Raw genomic sequence first — 21,027 nt, 5'->3', positions numbered from 1 at the left:
ACAAAGATATTTACAAAACAAAAAATATTTACAAAAACAAAAGATATTTAGCACAAGCAGCTATAAAGATATTTGCAGAACAGATCATTGTCCTTCCCCATCCCAACCCCCAAATCCTCCAGAGACTTCCAGTTACACTAAGAGCACGGCCTCCAGGCTGTTATGTGATCTGGCTCCTCTCCAGAGCCTTCTCCTCACCCACCGGGCCTTGTCTGCTATGCTCCAGCTGTGCTGGCCTTTCTGGTCAGAAGCCCCACCAAGCTCGTCCCTCCCTTGAGGCCTCTGCCCTTGAGAGCAGCTGCCTGGCTGGAACTCTCCCACCAGTTTGCTCCTTCTTACTGCTAGGGATTGACCCAAAGGTGTCCTCCTGGGAGAGGCCTTACCCGACACCCCCTCGCACTCGCATTTATCTTCTCTATAGCATTAATCCCTCTCTGAAATGCTGCTGTTGTTGACTTGCTTATGGTCTGTTTACGAGGACAGGTCTTTGTCTTGTTTTTAGGAGGTGCTAATAATTTTGAGTTTCTGTTGTTGAGAGAAATTCATACAGAGTTAGCAGCTAAACAGCAAGCCTCTAAAGAGAATTTCTCCTCCAAATATGCAAAGCTGACGATCCTGGTTTGACACCATGGGAGAAAGACAGCAGGCACCATTTTTCTCTCGTTGCTCTAGATAGCAGATGTACTACCATCTAAATCCAGAAATTCCAAACCCTCCATCACTGCGGTGTAGCCTCACAGTCTCAACATTGTCCTGTCTCTGTATCTCTGTCTCAGATGAGAAACACTGGCTCATTTCTTCAGGTAGGGTACACAGGATTACCACGTGAGGGTGGGTGGGTGCCCTTGCAGGGTTACTAAAATATTTAACCCCCAAAGAGCCCTGATCTCAGACTGGTTTCCACTCCAGGTCAGTCCACCCTACCTCTTGTGTCTTGAAGTCTAAATAAGATTAGTCAGATATCCTAGAATAAACCCTCCTTTCTTGAGCTACACTCACCAACCCACCTTGTTGCAGAGACTGTGCTCTTCTTAGCTCTTCTCTTAAAGGCCCAGGTGTTCCAGCTCCTTGCGAACCCCCTTTCAGCGCCTGATGCCCTGGGGTCCCCCCTCTGGTCACTTGGGCTCTACTCTCAGTACAGTGACTTGGTTACGGATGCTCATCTTGCTAGACACCTATTCATTTTCCTCAGAGGAGATCAATAAACAAATGGCTTTTAGAGTAGCAACTTTATGGGGGTCAGGGATCAAAGTCTTTTATCAAGAGGGGTGTCTAGTTTGTGGCTCGGACAACAATAAACCTTTGAGCTGCCTCTCCTCTGAGGTTAAAGTTCTTCCAGGAAGAGAGATTTATTTTTGTCATGCGGCATTTAAACATTCCTCATCCTGGGTTGGATGCTGTGCTGAATTAATACTTTGCATCTCTATTCTGTCTGCCTCGGAAGTATCTTTATGTTCTATAGTGAAATGCCAGATCCTGTGCTGTCTAGTTATTACAGATTTCACTTATTTACTTACCCTAGAAGTTGGAATACCCTTAAAATTTTAATAGAAAGTGTTTTCAACACAGAAAATGCATGCTAAGAAAAATTCAAGTTGGAACTGACGACTATGAAAAAAAAAATAAAAAGAAACAGAAAACTTGTGAGACAAATCTCCCCAGATTCATTTGCCATAATTTGGGGAAATTGGCCACATTTATGCTGCTATGGTATACTTGGGGTTAAGCTTTTATTCCAGTTTCAATCAGGTTTTAAATCTGACTCATCTAGGTTTTAGACATATTATTGGCATGAATCTGACTAAAGAAACAATTAGGTTTCTAAAAATACCGTGAGATTGATTTGGCATCTAGGAATAGAGGGAAATTGGAAACCAGCTAAAGGATGCTATAGGATCAATTTCCTTATTGAGGAAGACCATCCCTTTGAATGAAAACTTATCTGGTTCCATATTGATCACCTAAAGGGAGAATTAAATTTACACATCTGTTTATTATGATTTCAAAGGTGTCCAAATAAGTGGAGGTTGTTTCCACGCTTTAAGACTCTGTCCAAATGGCAGAAAAGTGCTCTGCGGGACTTGAGAAGGCAGAGCCAAGCAGCTGCAGGAAGAGCCCTCCTGGCTGTAGGCCTGCCATCGGCCATGACCCACGGCTCCCTTCAGAAAGCCCTTCCCAGTTCAAGGGTGAGGTTCTGTTGGGCTTTTCTCAAACCTGATGTTCTAAAGGCTGCCGTAGCTTTTTCTTCCTCCACCTGATCCAAATGAAAACAACAATAAATACCAGCAGAATTTCTACATCAGAGGCTACTATTGTAAAAGGGAGGATTCTGGCACCCAGGTTCCTGTGTGGGGCCAGGGGAAGCCGAGGGCGTGAAGGTGTGGGGGACGGGGGCATGATAATCATAGAACCAGTTCCCTAAGTGGCTACAGCCCGTCATCAGCACTTCAAGGGCCAGGACGGGAACAAATCCGGCAAAATAATGTGGAGAAGCATTTTTTTTCTTTAGAGGAAGCAGGTGGGGAGATTGGAAAAAAAGAACGTTTAGCGCACACGGGGAGCTTTAAAGAAACATCATTGCCTGTGTTCCACCTCCACAGCTTCTGGTTTAATTGATTTGGAGAGGGTCCCAGGCATGGGTAGTTTAAAAAGTGCCTTAGGTTTGAGTATCAAAATAAATAATGGCAGTATTGGATTATAAAACCCATAAAATAAAATAAATATCCATGACTCCATGATGATTTCAATAAATAACTGAATAAATAAATAAATGAGGAGAAGAAACAGCATTTCCTTATAGAAGTTTCCAAATTATAAATCTAGAAAGAATGAGGGACTAGAAAATCAGCATTAGTGCAGCCCAGTAATTGTTGCAGGCAAGATGCACCAGTCAATGGAACATCGGTGGGGAAAAAGAGGGGGAGAAATTGGTTGTTTGCATAAAGTATCTCCCCTAAGATATTTATTAATGACAAAGGGAAAAATAGTAACTTTACAATAAGTAAACCCAGCAGACCCCACCTTAACCAAGAGATCAAGGTTAATATCACCAGTAATAAGACATTGTGACAGCAGGTAGCCCTTGATGTGAGATGCTAGAAGAGCTTACGGCTTCTGTGGGCTCCTTCCCAGTCATGCATAACCTCAACCTAATCATGAGAAAATAGCTCTCCAATCCAAAGTGAGGGACATCCTACAATAATGACCAGAATTCTTGAGACGTGTCAAGGTCATGAAAGATACAGAAAGATGTGGAACTGTCACAGGGGGAGGAGACTAAGGAGACACGACAAGGAAATGCAAAGGGGACCTGGACTGGGTCCTGGAGGAGATAAAGGATATGAGGAGGACAACTGGTGAAATCTGAATAAGGGCTGTAGTTTTGTTAAGACTTGTACGGTGTTAATTTCTTAGTTTTAATAACTGGACTCTAATCATGCAGAATGTTCACATAGGGGAAGCTGGGTGAAGGGTATGCAGGAGCTCTATACTATTTGTGCAATTTTTTCTGTAAGACTAAAATGATTTCAAAACAAAAAGTTAAAAAATATAATAATGTTTAAAAGCCCCTTAGGGGATTCTAATTTGCAGCCAGGTTTGAGTCAGCTGATTTAGTTAAGTACCCGCTGAGTCTAGGTGCTTAACTTCTATGATGTCCTCTCCATCTCCTTCAGGTGCTTAAGGTAAGTTCCTCGCTCCCATTTGATAGGTGAGAATCCAGTGCCCAGGGGCAGAGTCCAGCTGGGCTTTAAGCACACAGCCTCTCTCATGGGGCACCTAAGCTGCTGGCTTGACCCTTTCAGCCCGAAGGACAGTGCCCAGCACTCCACACAGACTAATTTATTTAATCCTCGTAACACCCCTCTAAGACAGGTACTATTACCCCCTTTTACAGATGAGAAAACTCATGCATAGAGAATGAATAAGTTTCAGGGCCCACATTTCAAACAAAGCTGTACTCCTAAGAGTGAGGCTCTGTGATTTGGAAAAACTCCTGTCCCACCAGGTGGGTTTCTGTACTAATGACAGCCCAGGTTCCCACTGGGGTTGGTGCACACAACTGGGAGCAACTTAGTCCTTGCTACGTTCCCCCAAGCACCTATCTACAGAGGTTCCCCGTGCATGGTGGCTGCTCTGAGCAGCTGGTCGGGGTGCTCAGCAGAGGCTTCCAGACCATTTACAGCTCTGCTCCCTAATATTAATGGCAGGAGGAGTTTGTGATGTTTCATTTTTGAATCATCTAAAGCTAAGCTGTACAATTAGAAAGAAATCTTATAACATTAACAAGCCAGGGAGGATATTTCCATTTCTTGGTATGATCCAGGTTGACTTGCTCACTGGGTTTGGGGCTGGACGATCTATAAGGCTGCAAATGGCCCAAGGAAAGAATGGACACTCTCTCCAAACACACTTCTATTCTTGTATGGTACCTGGCATCCAGTAGCTAGTCAGGAAATGTTTGAGGAGTCGAGTTGAATTAATAGCTCTTAAGTCTCTGGGCTGTTCTGAAATTGGCTTGCACCGGGGGCATCTGGGGACACTATGTAGCAATCAGAAGAAAATGTTCCTACACAGGCCTTCCTAAACATCTGCCTCAGGCCTAGGAGACCCACTGAGCCACCTTCATTCTGCTACCTTGATTTCTTGTCCTTAGAGCCTCTTCTGGAAGGAAACTGCTGCACACCTTGGAAGCTGGTGGAATAATACTTGTGTATCTGGGGCTCATGGAGCACAAGAACCTGCAGCTGTCCACCCTTCATGAGGCAAAGAGCCAAGTGAGTCACCTGAACCCCACCCCCACCCCTACAGCTCAGGCACCTCAGTCGGTGCCCTAACATCTCATAATACATTAATGGTACCCACAGGAGGGAGGAGGAAGGTAATAAAAACACCCGGTGACAGGTAAGAGTTGGTCAAATTATGGCAAAGATGGAAGAAACAATACGCATCTAGGAAGAAATACACCAATATCTTTTAAGTCTACATCATAAAATGTGAAGCACAGGGATGCATTACCATTCCTCACCCGTCCTCTGCGAGCATCTGATTCTACACGGTGGCCTGTCGCCAAGTAGGAACATTCCCCGTTACGCTGGCAGCTTTATTAATGTTCACCAGCTAATAATTCTAGCAGAATCAACTCTCCGATATTCACGATACCTTTGAGATGTCCTTCACATTATGGATGAGATATTAATTTAGTTCCATGACAGTGATCACTCTGCGTCATCACTCAGTTAATTAATACTCAAGAAATGATGGGTAACAGAGAGCTGTAAACTTAGTAATGTGTTAAGTATGGCCAGAAATAAGATTATTAGGTAGATTTTAAATGCTTGGCCCATTATTATCACAAATAATTTACAATGGAAAATGAGATTAAAAATACTCACCGTAACTTAGTTTGGAAAGCAATGATAACATATCTTTTCACTGCAATTTACAGTCCATCCAGAGAGAATAGGTTTGGCTTCCTACATGGATATGGCATGATTTAAGGGTTTACTGTCCCCATAATGATATATTTTGACGCTATCTCGGGTGCACCATGGCATTAATTTTCTCCAGCTTTCTGAACACTGATGAGCCTGGAGTCTGGTGATGGAAGCAGGATGGAGACTGACACCTGAGCACCTCTTTGAGGACCCGAAGCTGGCCCCAGGTGAGAATGAAACAGGTGGCCACTACCGACTTCTGAGGACCCTTGAAATCTGAATTTGCCATTTGCAATTAAACTTCTCATTCACCTGGCACCTTTAGTCTTAAGATGAGTTTAGAATCAGTCTCTTAAACACCACTAAGAAAGGATGGCTTTTTATTTATTCATTGAATCAATCAATATTGAATACATACCATGTGTCAGTCACAATGACAAGTGCTAAAGACACAAATTTGGGTTCAGCATGATCGCTCCTCTTAAGGAGCCTAGAGGAAAATGAAGGATATGGACAGATCAGTCAGTGAGGTGGGGCAGGGGTGCAGGTGGCTGAGGGCCCAGTGGGGCACAGGTAGGGTATGACACAGACAGGGAGTCAGGGAAAGCTTGGAGGAGGACGGCCTGCTGCCATCTGCAACAGTGATTAGGACTGACTTATGAATTGCTTTTTCATCCTCTGGGGCGGACACTGTTTGTAAGAGTCAGCTGACTCTAAGAGGGTTTGCCATGTTCAGTCTATTTTGGTATGGGTGAGGCTTCTGTGAGCCTCTAGGAGGCAAGGGCTGTGTTCTATTCTTTGAACTCTTCCAAATTCTTGGTACCTTTCAAGGCAAATCTCAAGCACGTAGGATAATAACAATAATAATAATAATTTTATATATCTTACAGTATGATATGAATGTGTTAGTAATCTTAACAATAATCTTTCCGGAACACTAACTGTGTGCTGGGCACTGTGTCAGACACTTTACCTACATGATCTCATTTAATCCTCACCATGACCTGATGGTCTTATTATTATTTTCTTATCCTCATTTTGCAGAAGAAGAAAGCAAGGCTCAAGGTCATCCAGTTAGGAACTGGGCCTGGGGTTCAGCCAACATGGAAATGAAGATTAAGGGAACTTGGGAATGAGTCTATGCTTCTCCTGGTCTTGCTCTTTTTACCCTTCTTAAACAGGCATTAGGGGTGAGCATGATGCTCTCTCCACCCTCACCCTCCCCACCGGACGACACCCAGCACACTTCTCCATTTGTTCGGACAGGACGCTGGGCACAGGGATCCTTTTGAAGAGTTCTTGTTGAAAGCATCTCATGAGAACAACTATCAAACCTTTGGGCTGGTGGCTGAGGAACAGAAACCCAGAGCCGGTGGCAACATTTGGTGCATTGACAATACCTTGACTTCCTTCTTAGTATCATCCCATAAATTGTTTCCATCCTACGTACATGAAGTTGTGATGAACTAACTCTGAGTAAGAGAAGTGACAGGTTAACTTGCCTTTCATTTATTTTCCATAATAAATGGAATATTTCCTTGAACACTCTAAGTCATTAACATTTCAATTTATTCATGCTTTTCTCTCTGGCGTCCTAATGGCAACGTTACATAATTGTATCTGCCGCGGAACCATCAACTTTGACAGCTCTTTGCACTCCTGTAAATGCTACTCCCTCTGCCTTTGTTAGCCTGTTGGTTTGAGGGGGCAGTTTGCTTTTTTACATCATCCTTCCTACTTTTTGCACATCAGTTGTTATACAGGGAAACAAGGCCAGTGAATTACGTGATGAGGAACTGGGTGAGGACCTAAGCTACCTCTTGCCACATTTGAGGCGCTGTTCCATGCACTTTACATGTATTAACTTATTTAATCCACCTACCACCCTATGAGGCAGTGTCTATTATTATCATCACAGCACTTCTCGTGACGAGGAAGCTGAGACAGAGAGACTGAGCAACTTGCTCAAGGTCACGCTGGGTTAGTAAGAGGCCAGGCCGGGCTTCGAACCTGTGCAGTCTGGCTCCAGACTCCACACCCTTCCTCACTACCTTATGTCACCACGGAAGTGAGTGAGTCCAGGCAGATGTGAAAGGCCTGCTCTGTCCACACCCTTCCTTCTCCTCTGTGACCTGACTCTTAGGTATAAACTAGCACTGCTGCTGTAGGGGGTCTTTGGGTTAAAAAGGTGGAAGGAAAGTGGCAGTGTGCTAGTGGCATGGTTAAGTTCTCTTTATCGTCCTTGTATCAAACGTGCACATTGTAGATTTTGCCTAAAGGCCCATGGCCTTCGAGAAATTGTTAGGTTTAAAACACGTGAAGGTATAAGCAAGTATAAATTTTAATGAGCGAGTTTAAAATGCCCCTTACCCCAGGTTTTACCATTTTGAAGATGAGGATTGAGGCCGTGTGTGGGTCATCAGACATTCCTGAAAACTAGGGCACTTTCTGAATTTAGTGGCATTACTACTTTAAATTACAGGTGAATTTTCAATCGGACTTCTACAAATCAGGCCCTAAACATTTCTCAGGGCATCTTTTGGTACACTCCAAACTCTGCCTGGGCACCTGGCAAGAGGAACTTAAGGTAGCCACAGACGTGTGTGTGTTCCTCTTAAAGTGATACATCAAAATAATTATGCCTGTGCTTTCGGCCTCAGAAGCACAAGCCAAGGCCACTGACATGGCGAGGGAAAGAGGCTCAGAGGAATATTTTAATTTTAGAAAACAGGCCTTCCTGTCAAAGGAATTGCCCTCTTTAATTCATTAAAAATTACCACATTCCTTTCAGATGAGAATAAAACTAGTATTTCTTAATGCTTGTTCATCATTAATATTATGCCAATTATTGCATTACTTTGGTTGATAAATATTCAGAGGATAAATGAAGCCCACAAGATGGATTAATTCTCCAGCAGTACAAACAAAAACTTTCAATATTTTATATCACATAATTAAATGCTGTTTGTTGTTTCTAGAACCAGAACTTGGGACATGTTAATTAATTGCTTCAAGAAGACAGTTAGATGTGTTGTGGGTGATATTTGGAATCAGATATTTATAAACCCTGCACAACACTGCTGATGAATTATACTTGCAGAATAAATCCTACCTGCAGAAGTCTGGGGGCACCATACCGTAAACGTTGATCCTGTCACAGAGCTCCAGCGCAATGGTCATTGTGAACCAGCCAGTGCTGAGCCAAGTGTTGGAGATCTTCCTGGAAGGAACCACAATTAAGTCTGCAAGCTGGACAAGTAATCATCATACCCACTACCATCTTAAATCCTTTCTGGAGCAAGGCTGACTAGGATCACTCTCTCTCTCTCTCCATTTGGTAAATGGCTAGAACTTTACCAGATAGAAATCTCTTACCAACAACGCCATATTCCAGGGTACAACGATAAATGACGTTGATGCTCCACCATGCTGGAGTTGTGACACTAAAGGATGCTCAAGGGACTCCTACATCATTGAAGATGATGATCAGTGTTTCGATGTTTAAGTGGATATTACCACAACTCAACTCCTTGCAAGATGACAATCCCCGTGTGACAGCTCTTTACTGACTACAATACTTGACTAGGTAGAAATACTCCTTGTTCCCCAAGCAGGCTAGATAATGAAGAGCTTATTAAATATGATGTGTTTATCTATTGATCGACCCATCGATCAAACAATCCCAGGGTAAAAGCTTGCCTTCAGTTAGACTAAGTTACACAAACATCTCTCCTTAGAAGGAGTAGATTCATTTGGGAAGGAGCTAATGACCAGAGGGAAAGGGCCACAGGAATGCTTACATTTAACTGAGCATTTGCTTTATTTTACCTCAGAACAAAACCCTCTGAAAATTTTTATTAGAAGATCAAAAGCTGACAAAATTTAAGGAATGAATCTGTGCATTCTAATATTCAGTCATTTGCCCACTCAACACATCTGTCCTGAGCTCCACCCAGGTGCCAGGCCTCAGGATGACTGTGGGGACACAATATGAGGTCTAACTTGACCCTGTGAGAACGACTTGGTCTCCAGGCCATGCCTCTGTGGAAATTAATTTCAATTCTTCGGGGAGTTGCGCTCTTACTTTTTTTTTTTTCCAGTGCTTATGGCATGCCTCATTAGCCAGTTTCAAACACCTTATCCCCAAGGTCAGACTGTCTGAATCTGCCCGGCCATAGCACCATGTGTGACATGAATAAGAGAGATGCAGAAAAGCTTCTCTGCTTGCACTGTGTTGCGCCCCTCTTTGAGAAGGAAGACTGTTTGTTCAGCAGTTTGCATAATTTCCATTTCACATAAAGGACAATAACAAAAAAAGGCATTTTAAGGAGTCCTTTGTTTTGTCAAGCACCTGACAAGAATGGGTGACTGAGTGATTCCTGAGTGATGGCTTCAACTTTCTATTTCTCAATGCCTTTACTCACTTTTGTTTTCCATTCCATTGTATCCTGACCCAGTAATATCCCAGGAAGTACATCTAAAAGCTCCTGAAGATGGGAATAACATGGGTTTGTATCTTACCTGTTTCTATCACTAACCAGCTGAGTGACCTGAGGCAGGTGACTGCTGGTCTCTGAGCCTTGATTTCCTCCCTAGAAAGCAGGCATGGGAAGCTCTATCTTCCGGGGCTATTCTGAGGACTAAGTGAGAGAACACCGTAAAGAGTATCTAGTCTGGTGTGTTGCTACATGGAGGAGATCCCTTCCTCCTCTCTTGGTTGCTAGGCTGGAGCAAATGAAGTAAATAATTTGGCCATTCCTTTCAGTGCTTTTAGGCACCAGGCAGAAACTGATACCCTTCCAACACTGTGCTCCTGGACTCGGGTGTAGTAGCCATCTTCAGCAGTCAGGGCAGCAATTACAAAATTCTGCAGCCTCCAGCCTACATAAGTGTTAACAATCCCCCTTCTTTCTCACCAGGGCTATATAATCATTAGACCTATGAGACTGAAGGAGGTGGGTTGGAACAGAGCTGACTGGGTGGGGCAGGGGAAAGGGAGAGGGAGGAAGGGCCTTAGGTTAGAGCTTGCCTTCACCCATGGGGCTGTGACAATGAAATGGCGAGTTGTTCTAGACTTCACTGGGTGAGTGAATAACTGGGAGGATGTGGAGCCCAAGAAGAGAATGGCAGCTCACTTCTATCCCCAGATTCCCGATCTGGGGCTCATGCTGGGTCCCTATGCTTTTAGAGTTGTTGGAAACACTAAGAGGGCTTTTCCCAGTGGCAGAAACTCCCCATAATTTTAGCTTTCTTCTGTGTGATGTACTGGAGATCACAAGCCACAGCCTGAAACACAGCAGGATGTGGCTCCACAGAAAAGAGTTTCATGGATAAAAACGGGGAGAATACAAAACGGAGGGCTAAAGAAACTAAAGTGAAGAGTTCTTTAAAGTGCCACTTAAAAGTCCCCAGACTTCTTAAATTATAGCCTTTTGGGATCACGTGCTATAGAAATGCAACTGCTTTGCAGTGTCTTTCTAGAAAGATTTGAACTCTTTTTCCAACAAAGGAATATCTAATGTTTTTACACTTAATCAGCTGTAATGAAGGAATATGAAGAGCTGTCATGTGCTTATTAGGGAAAATTATCAGATATTCTTTTATATGATGAAGTAACACACTGTGCTGGTAATTCTATAGTGCACACTAAATTACAATTAAGGGCCTTTCTGCTCCACCAGAATCTCATTTATAATCTCTATGGAAATAATCTTCTCGCAGTTATTTCATTTATGCTTCCTTTATCTAATTATTATAATATTGGTTCTGACTCATATTTTCCTAATGTACCCTTATTCAATTATAAAGTTATTTTCAAGTACAGTTACTTTCTAATATCAGAGAATACCACTTGGCCATCTATGTCATTTGTCATGGTTCTTACTTGCAGATTGTTCCTGAGCCATTTTTTCTCCACTTTCAAGTAGAGTGAAACTTCTATAAATCAAAATCTATTGAATTATCCTATTTCTTCGAAATCTTAGCCTGAAATGAATTTCCTGATCATGAGATGTGCAAAATTAGTTATTCCTTACTTTGTATGTCTTTAATACGTGTTACTGGTTGGGTTTCAAGAAAAACATGCATAGAAGAAATACTATTGGACCCTAAATGTTTTGCGTTTTAATTTACAGAAATAGTTTTGTTCTGAAGGGCTGTTTATGACTTGGTTCTTTTAACTTGGGTAGGCTGCAGGTTAAGAATATGGACACATAGGAACATTGAGTCAATACAATATTAGCTTCTTTAAGATGGTTTCCTAAAGGTAAAAGACACAAAGATTCTAGAAGTGACAACATACTTTGGCAAGCTACAAAACCAGAAGTGTGGTTCCCCTGACTGGGGACTGTGTGGATCCTTGCAGATGGATGTCTACACGTGAGAGGCCCAGTAACCGATCCACGAAGATTTCACTCCCTGCTTACCAGCTGGGCTCACCAGGGAGACGGACTTATCGAGCGGAAACTTTTCACTGGTCAGAACTTAACAAATTTAGTGAATGGGATGTGTCTTGATGTGAGATTGTTTCCCAAAGATCTAAATGACCAAAGGGTGGAATGACTAGCCTCCAAGTGATCAACTTAAAGTAATCCCTAAACAAGATCCAGACCACTGCGTAATTATCCTAACTAGCGAACACTGTGGCCGTGTTTCAGGAATTCTTAAATTTAGCAAACAACCATTAAACCGAAAAGAGAGAAGTGTTTTCTGTTGGAGAGAGTGTTTCTACTTATTTTGAATTTTCCAACCAGGCAAAAATGAAACTGTAAATAACTCCCTTCATTCTGCTTCCCTTATAAAACGCTCTTTTGGTTAAATAATTCTCTCTCAATTGTGGTTTTTAAAGGGCAAAACATGATTGGATTTCATGGCAGCTTTGGGATGACAACCAGGATCTCCTGGCTGGGCTAACCATGTGGTCCCCTGGGCCTCTAGGGAATGAGGCCACAGTGCCAGCAGCCAGCTCCCCCTCTCCTCATGACATCCACCAGATACCATGCCCACTCCTCCCTGAACCAGGCCTCAAATGGCCACAAGGTTTCCAGGATTTAAAAAGAAAGCTCTGCAGAGAATTTGGGAACACTGGGCTTTGGTCTTTAAGACTCTGTTTTCTAATAAGGAGCTGCCTTAGCTAGACAAACAATGGATTTAGTACTTTATATTATATTGTAAAATAATTATATATATTATATCATATTTAGGACAGGTTTCCTTGTCCCGCATGTCACAGCACCATTTTTCTTGCCCTCACATGACCTCAGCACATTGGCCACCACTTGGTGAACGTCTGCCTGCCCTGTAACACTTTATATTCTGGGAGGCAGGGTTTAGAGCTGCCTTATTTTGGCTGTATCCCCAGTGCCAGGTGCACCGAAGTAGCATGCACTCATTAAATACCAGTTGACTAAGAATTTGCCTTTGAAAGGGAAAAATAAACCCATACACTTCTTCTTGGGTACTGTTCACAGGAGTAAAATGAAATGTACTACAGTTATCATCTTGCACTGATTACCAGTAAGCCAGCAGTTCCGTGGACTCTTCCTCCTGGGTCGGGATTGAACCCTGAATTATCCACATAATTGTCTCAGGGCTTCATTTCACTTTGCCATATAAATTCAGCTGGAGGAGCCCAGTCTCCAGCAGGATCCTACAGATGACCTCCATCAGTGGCACAAGCAGAGGGGCCACAACAAAAACCCTTAGCAAAAGCTTTGCTTTTGGTGAATCAGCTAGCAACGACTTTTCCTCCCCCGCCACCCTTCCCCTGTCCTCTCCCCCTCCCCGCCCGGTCTCTGTACCTGTCTTTGCCAGTCTCCCGCTTGAAGAGCTCGTCGAACTGCAGCATCTTGTGGCGCGTGATCATGAAGGCCTTCAGGCGGGGCAGCACCTGGCTCAGGAGCTGCAGGTTGTTGTAGACCTGGCCCTTGCCGTCGCGCCGCATGTAGCTGCTGGGACCCCAGAAGATGAACACGGTACCCTGGCTCACGTTGAGCAGGTCGTGGCGGTTGCGGAGGATCCTCTGGATGCTGGAATGCGCGATGACTCTCAGGCTGGTGCGATTGCCCACATCGCGCCCGTAGCCGCGTGTGGGGGCGTCATTCATGCGGATGACGCACTCGGTCTGGTCAATCTGAGGGCCTTGCCCGCTGCGCAGCAGATGCCCCGAGCTTGTCACCAGGGCACAGTCCCTGCAGTGCATTTTCAGGGGCTGGAAGGCAGGTGGAGAAGGACACTGTGAGCAGCACCCCTCACTTGGCACCGGCAGGTTGCTTCCTTGCCTTAGATGGCTGCCCATCTCTCCTCTCCCTGTCGCATGCCAGAATATGTTCCTTCTGCTATTAGCTCATCAGCCCTTACATTCTCTTCCAAATTGATATAAGGGAGCCTTGGACAAGAAGGAACTGGAGCTAGCACTGACCTTCAAACACTGGGCTCAGGGCCTTACTGATGCTAAATAACTAAATCGTCATATGAACCCAGCAAGGTTGCTGTTACCTCATTTTACAGATGAGGATACTCAGGCTCAGAGACGTGAAGAAAGTTGCCCAAGGATGCATAACTAGCAAGGAGTGAAGTCATGCCTTCAAACCCACTTCTTTCTGAATCCAAAGTTATCCCCAGGTTGAAGAAAAGACTACACTACAATTTGCTGTGACACTAATTTTGATGTTTTTAACTCACCTTATTGAAAGTTAAGCATTTATCAATATTCTTGAATGCTGTACAAATACGTTTATTCTAAATAAACATTGTCTAAGAATCACAGGGGAAAGACGTGCAGATTATAACTCCTCAGGTGCCATAATTTGGAAATGACAATTAGGATAGTTTCTTCCATTTTAACGGTAGAGGGAGAGAAATTGAGCTGATTCATCTTCAAAAATGTGAAGAAAACCTCAAGCTCAGAGGCACAGACATGTGCCCTGTGGAAGCCTGGCCGCGTAGCGCCCACCAGGGACAACTCCAGTGACAATGCTCATTTCAGTGCCCTGAACCAATGATTGCTTTCTGAACACCTACATTCTAACAAATTAGACATTCTCCTGTTCATGTTTAATGAGAATCTCTCTCAGTTGCTGTTTGAAGATAATGTAATTAGGGCCTGAGGCCAAGGCCAGCAAGTGCACAAGAAAATGACAATCAAGAATGTTCTGGAGGGAAGTTGCACTGTTAGATTCCCCTGGCGCCTCTGCCCTTCTTCCCTATTAACTTTGAACAGGACACACTGGCTCCCTGTATGGTCGGTCACAGGAAATCGGATCCACTTTAGGGCTGCATATATTCAGTCTTGTGTTTATTCTGGGAGTTTCCTGAGCCATAGCTCTGTCTTCAGAAGCAGACAGAGAACACCTGAGGGCAACCACCTTCCCTCTTGCATGGTGGCCAAGGGTACCAGCTCCAGGGTGTGATGGGGTGGTCCAGCCTTGTGTCCACCGCCTTTTAGCTATGGGACCTGGGCAAGTCACCAACGTTCACGTCTGTTTTCTCATCTCTAACTGAGGATAATGAATGCCCCATTCTTTGGTAGAACGAAAATAATTAAGATACACTGAGTATTAGATTGAGCCATTTGAAACTGCTAATATTTGACCCACAAAAATAACAATTGCATGGGGTTGAACCAATCCTTAGCACAGGTCCTGGCACACGATCATTGAATGAATGATAGCTGCTATTGGGATTATCAGCCTGTGGAGGGCGCTGCAGGTACTCACTAAGGCAGCACTGATCCCTTTAGGTTGATAACTGACACATGGGCTGGTGAAATGGCGATTCTACCATTGGAAATTCTTGTGATTCATTCAACACCCAGTTGCTCTTAGGTGAGAGCCACTGTGTTAGGCAGTAGGAATGCAAATGGAATGGAAAAACAGAACCCCTCAATGTTTATGCTTTAGTGAGGGACATGGGGTCAGTAAAGGAGTGCAAGAGAGTGTGACAGGATGAGGAGGGTGGCTGTGCTAAATTAGAGTTAGTAAAAGGGGCTGTTTAGAACACAGCAAGGCTGGGGCATAAGGAAAGAGTGGTCAATTAAGCTGATATTTATTGGATGCTCTCTATATGGCAGGCGCTGTTCTGAGCTTTTTATATAATTGCACTAATTCTTCAAATAATCCCATCAAAAAGATACTCTGGGATCACCCTTATTTTACTAATGAGAATATTGAGGGATAGAAAAGTAATGAACTCACTCAAGACCATACAGTTAGGAAGTGGCAGAGTTGGAATTTGAACCCAAGAAATGTGACTGCAGAGCCCATGGGCTTAACCACTATGGATTGCAGGGCAGTGGAAAAAATACAATAAATGCCATGGGATGTTTCCTTAACTCATTGCCTACCTCCTTTCCTCTCCCAGAAACTCAGTGATGCTATTTCTTAATCAGCAGTGTTGTTACTGCTCTCAGGACACTGGGCTTGGTGGATGCAGTAAAGTGGCAAAGGTCTTCTAGCCAATACCTCCATTCCTCAGGCCCATTCACAGTAGACTCATCTAATCAGAGCCTTAAGTTAATGATGGTGCAGTGTGGTTAAGACCAAACCTTCCTTTTGAGGAAGAGCCACAGTATGGATGCCCAGAAAGTGGCCTCCATTCCTCTCAGAAAACTGCTGTATCCTGGAGTAGGGAGCCCTTCTGAATCCACTAGGTGAACTGCTGGGGATGAGGGGCAATTTAATAGGCCAAAGGATGGAGGAAACACTTCATTTTCCTTCTCCTTTTTTATGTGCACGTCCCATAAATAAAGGATGAAGAGGGAAAGTTCAACAATGCTCTATTCACCGACAGAATTCCTATCATGTGTCAGGCACTGAACTTGGTGCTGTAGATAAACACAGATAAGACCCTGTCCTTCTCCTCAAGGGGCATGTAGTCTGGGGCAAGTGCGACCCCAGACAAACAACCACAGGGCCGTGCAGTAAGTACTATAATACAATCAGGCACAAGGGCCGTGGGACCAAAGAGAAGGGGACATTTGAGCCTGTCTAGAAGAGCTAGAGAGGTCCAAGGACAGCCAGCTAAGGATTATGCAATGGAAACCAACAGACGAGACAATTTTTAAAAAGGGAGTGGTCAACGGTGTCATAAGACAGAATAGGACAAGTGAAACCAGACTTGGAAAGTGTTCTTTGGATTAGGTGACCTCGGCCAAAATAGTCTCAGTTGAACAGAGGTGACAGAGTTTGATGGCTGTTGGACATGAAGAAGTGGAGGCCAAAGTCCGGCTGCTAAAGGCCAAGGGAGGGTGGATGGTGGAGGAGGGCAGACCACAGGATGGACTCTGACACTTGGGGTGACCGACTGACCCTGTTTGTTAGGGATTGTTTGGGTTTTAGCATAGAAAGTCGTGAATCCTGGGAAACCTCTACTTGTGGAGAAGCCCATTAAAAAATTCCTACAAAGGTGACAGGACCATCTGCATGTTACTCAATGATGATTAGGGTTGAAGACCTAGAGTCTAAAGCAGACTTTATCACCAATCAGGTACTTGACTTTCTCACCAGGAAAAGAAAGAGGGATCAACTAGGTACTTGTAGCCAGATGACATTCATTCGTTGATTTGTTTAGAAGACATTTACCGAGCACTTATTACACCCCTGAGGTACTCTGTAACTCAATATACTTGATTAGTAAGGTCACTTTGTAAGATTTTGTTCCACTGGACCCGGAGGCCATCGGATCCTGCTTTTTCTCATCAGACTCACTTAGAATTATCGTCCTGAGTTTTCTAGTGTGATTTATAATTTCAAGATATCGTGCTCATTTTTACTGGGGAAAACATTCTTAAGAAAGGTCCCAGCATCTCTTCCCGCCATAATTAATTATCCTGCTGCAATTCCCAGAGCACAGGCTGGTTGACAGGTGAAACTCGTAGCACCTTATGGAGATTCCAAGGCCTTTTCTCTCTCTCTCTCTCTCTTTCTCCTGTGCCCATGTGAGGCCAGCTGAAGACCCTTTCAGGGAAGGCCAAGGTTCCTGACTGTGCCTCACTGACCCTCTGTGATTACTGGTCCCCACCAGAACACGCTGGGGTCCACCCAGTGCCCGAAACCCCCCCTCCTGATTCCTGCCCGCCTGCCTTAGCTCTGAGGTATTGATCACCTCGGGCACCAATACCCACTCTCTGAGTTGTGCAGATGCACCAAACAATGCAAAAAAGATTGAAGTCTGAATTATGCCTTAAGTGCCTTTTGGTAAGTGGTGCCAATAAAATGACAATAGCTGTTCTAAACATAATGTTACACTTCCTGCAGCTGAGAAGAGCATGTACCCAAGGCTGAATCACTTCCAAAGAAGGAAATGAAGTCTGTTTTCTGCATTTGGAGGGCCTAATGATGTCTTGGGAGCCAGAATGACTAAAAATTATACAAACTGTGTGACCCTGCTTCTCGGGATGTGTTCCAGTCCTCTGAGAGAGCCACGTTCCTCCACATCTCAGGACCATTATAATCCTTAGTGGCTTAATGATATGGGTGGAAATATTCATGCTTTGGCGAGTTAAGATTCCTGATGCAGTATTTACATCTTCTTCCCTTAAGCACTCAGATGCTGGGTCGATGAATCACTCAGTGGAGCTCCGGAAGGTGAACTTGTGGCTCTGCTAGCCAGCCTAGGAGATAAAACTCGGCCGAGGACACAGGAGGGGAGGCGGCTCCCAGCAAACTCACTGCCTAGTGAGCCCTTCTCTCTGACTTCGTCCTGACAGGATTCAGCCTCCCTGATTCTTGGGGATGTTTTCCTTAAATCCCATTTGGTGAGGTGTTCCATCCTTTGGCAGGAAACATGGATGCCCATATTAGGTCACTCCAATCTTGGCAATCTCTCTTGCTTCCTGACCCATACAAAGCACTCAATTAATACTGAATAGATGGATGGATTGATCAATGAGTGAATGAAACTCAACTCCCTGCCTTCTCTGTCCTCTGAGAAAACCTGCCTCCTGGGACATGGAAAGAAGACATAGTGTGGTGCCCTAACCAACAATTTGCCTGCAGCTCTCAGCCCTTCTACTACCGCTGCCATAGAGGGAGGAAGGGGGAGGGCACTGTGGAAGCCTCCGTCTGCAGAGAAGGAGGCTGTGACCATTTGCCTCAGGGCAGCCACTCAGCCCAGGGAGCCATAATGGCCAGAGCTCAGGGCACGGCTTGGAATTAATGGCTGGCTGGGAAAATGGCCCAGGACACAGTAAGGACCATTAAGCCCAGCCAGTTATTAATCCCCAGTAAGAGCTTGATGCCAAGGTCATTAGAGCTGTTGTGAGGTGAAAAATGCCCAGGAAAATCTACAGCGCACAGAGGACTTACCCGTTCTCCAGGCCGCTGATGCTCAGAGCTGCAGGCCAGGCCCCAAGAGCGTGATATACAGAAGCCTGGGGGAGGCAGGTGGGCTGGCTCTCTAGAGGGAGTGTGCGCACACACAGACATGTGCACACACGTGGAGCTCACCATTTTATTTTTGCTGTCTCTTTTGCTTTTGGATAATGTATAAACGTTTGTCATCATCCCAGGACCTAGGACAGTGTCTGCAACTTACTGGGAGCTCAAGAATGTTTTAGAATATTTTGGAAGGTGTGAACGAGTCTCTCTTTCCACCACTACCCACCCCCAGGAAAAAAACCCAAAACCAGATAATAGGAAAGAATGACAACTTTCACCACAACTTATTCCTTTGGGCTGCGGCGACAGGAGCAATCCCTGCTTGAGAAAGCAGACTCAGGAATGAAGGTCTGATTTCTGTTACAGCCCAAAGTGTAAGAGAAGAAGAAATTCTCCCTGTGACTCAGCGGATGCATCCTGAGCCTTTAAGAGAACAGACCAGGCCAAGTGAAATTAAACTTGACACCTAAAACACTCAGTGATGTCCTTGCAAATATTTGCAGCACGGCCATCTCAGGCTTCACTTTTAAAAAGTCTGATTTATTTGGCAGAAGGAAAGGTACCTCTGAGCACAATGTCCATTAAGCTCAGTAATGAGACCAGTCTTGCTCTGGGAGCTGCCTGTTGATCTGGAGCAAACATAAGAAATATTAAACGGTTTCAGGTGTTTCGAAAAATCTCTGCACTTTCCAATCTGATGTTTCCCTGTAATTATTTGGCTTTTATTAGCTGTCAATCTCAGTTCAGCCTGACACTGGGTATAAGTCACTCTGACTATTTAATGCGATTCACTAGGAAAATGCTACTCTTCCAAGCTGCCCCTCTCATTCTTATTCAATGATAAGCTCACCCTCCAGCCTTCACTTCCAAGAAGTCCTTCTCTCTCCCAACGTCGCCTTCCATGAATTCCATCTACTGGCTGGCTAAGGATGAAAAACCTCCACAGGCAGGAGGCAGTACTGAGCAGTGTTTAAAATACAGCCTTTGGAGTCGTAGGCTTTGAATCTGCTTCTTTTACTCATCAGGTGGATAATTTTGGCCAAAGTGGTATAGATTTTCTGAGCCCCAATTCTTTCATTTGTAATCTGAATATCATAAAGCCAATCTCAAAGAGAAGTTTTGCCATCTCAATTAATGGTGCACCTTCCACCCAATTACTCAAGACAAAATTCAAGGATCATTCATGACACCTCTCTTTCTCTACCCCCTACAACTCACGCAATCCCCTTGGATCTATCCCCTTACATATATCCCAGACCTACCACTTCTCACCATCCCTGCTGCTACCACCTTCGTCTAAGCCACTATCGTCTCTCTTTAGCTCCTGCTGCACACTCTTACCTTTTAACTTGACTTCCCTCATTCTCTCCCTCCTCTGCATTCCTATCTCCATGAAGCTGCTGGGGTGACCTTTAATATGTAAATCAGATCATGGCACTCATCTTCTAAATCCTCCAGTGGGTTCCTACTGCACCAGAAATGAGAACCCAGACTCTAAATCACACTCTTTGCCGTGGTCCTCAAGATCTGCAGTTTCTGTCCTTGTCTATCTCTCCAGAATCATCTTGGGCAGAACTCTCCGTGATTGCATTGCTATTTCTCCACTGCCTGCTGTCTAATGTGATTTCTGTTTGCTATCCCCACCCTGCCCCGCCAACCATTCTGCTCTTGATCTCTGCATTCGGCTCCTTCAGTCTTCAGGTGTTTCCTCAAACTGCCTCCCCAGGGAGGCCTTCCCTAACTACTCATCTCCACTGCCCCTTTCTCATCTCCTGTCATTCTCTCCACTATCCAGGTTTAATTTTTTAAACTCATGTATCACCACCTAAAATAATCTTAATTACTGCTTGTGTGTTCACATGTTTATTGTCTCTCTTCCTTACTAGAATGTAAGCTCCATCGTCTTGTTCACACTGTATCTTCAGCACCATGAACAGTTCCTAGCACGAAGAAGAAATGCAGCAAATATTTTTGAGTGAATTGTTGAATCATAAGTAGGTGGCACTTACCACAGTGCCTGGCACATCAAGAGTGTGAAATAGATGTGCTTCAGTCTTTAAGTATCACCATTCTGCTAGTAACCAGTTCCTGATCTTTTTTGTCTGCATAAAGCATGGTATTTGGAATCTCCTGCATATGTCATAACCCCCTTCAGCATAGGTGACCTTCAAAGTGAGGTCTAGGAAATTCCACTAGTTTTTATTTTTTTATTTAAT

The 21,027-nt window shown here is 44.3% G+C and overlaps 1 protein-coding gene across 2 annotated transcripts in view; it reads right to left on the bottom strand.

Annotated features, from left to right (window-relative positions):
- Positions 1-21,027, bottom strand: part of ST6GALNAC5 (ST6 N-acetylgalactosaminide alpha-2,6-sialyltransferase 5) — a 157,749-nt gene that overhangs the window by 4,891 nt on the left and 131,831 nt on the right. The window contains exons 3-4 of one of the 2 annotated variants that reach the window (XM_014849456.3): positions 13,235-13,644; positions 8,548-8,655 (exon numbers count right to left, since the gene is read on the bottom strand). In XM_014849456.3, coding sequence (XP_014704942.3) covers positions 8,548-8,655; positions 13,235-13,644 — 518 coding nt within the window. Of the gene's footprint in view, positions 1-8,547; positions 8,656-13,234; positions 13,645-21,027 lie in introns of those variants that run through there. The other variant, XM_070486634.1, reaches the window with a different exon arrangement.

The sequence above is a fragment of the Equus asinus genome, chromosome 16, assembly GCF_041296235.1.
Source record: "Equus asinus isolate D_3611 breed Donkey chromosome 16, EquAss-T2T_v2, whole genome shotgun sequence".
NCBI classification, from domain to species: domain Eukaryota; kingdom Metazoa; phylum Chordata; class Mammalia; order Perissodactyla; family Equidae; genus Equus; species Equus asinus.
Note: the sequence above shows the minus strand (reverse complement) of the source record. Positions and strands in the feature narration are given on the sequence as shown.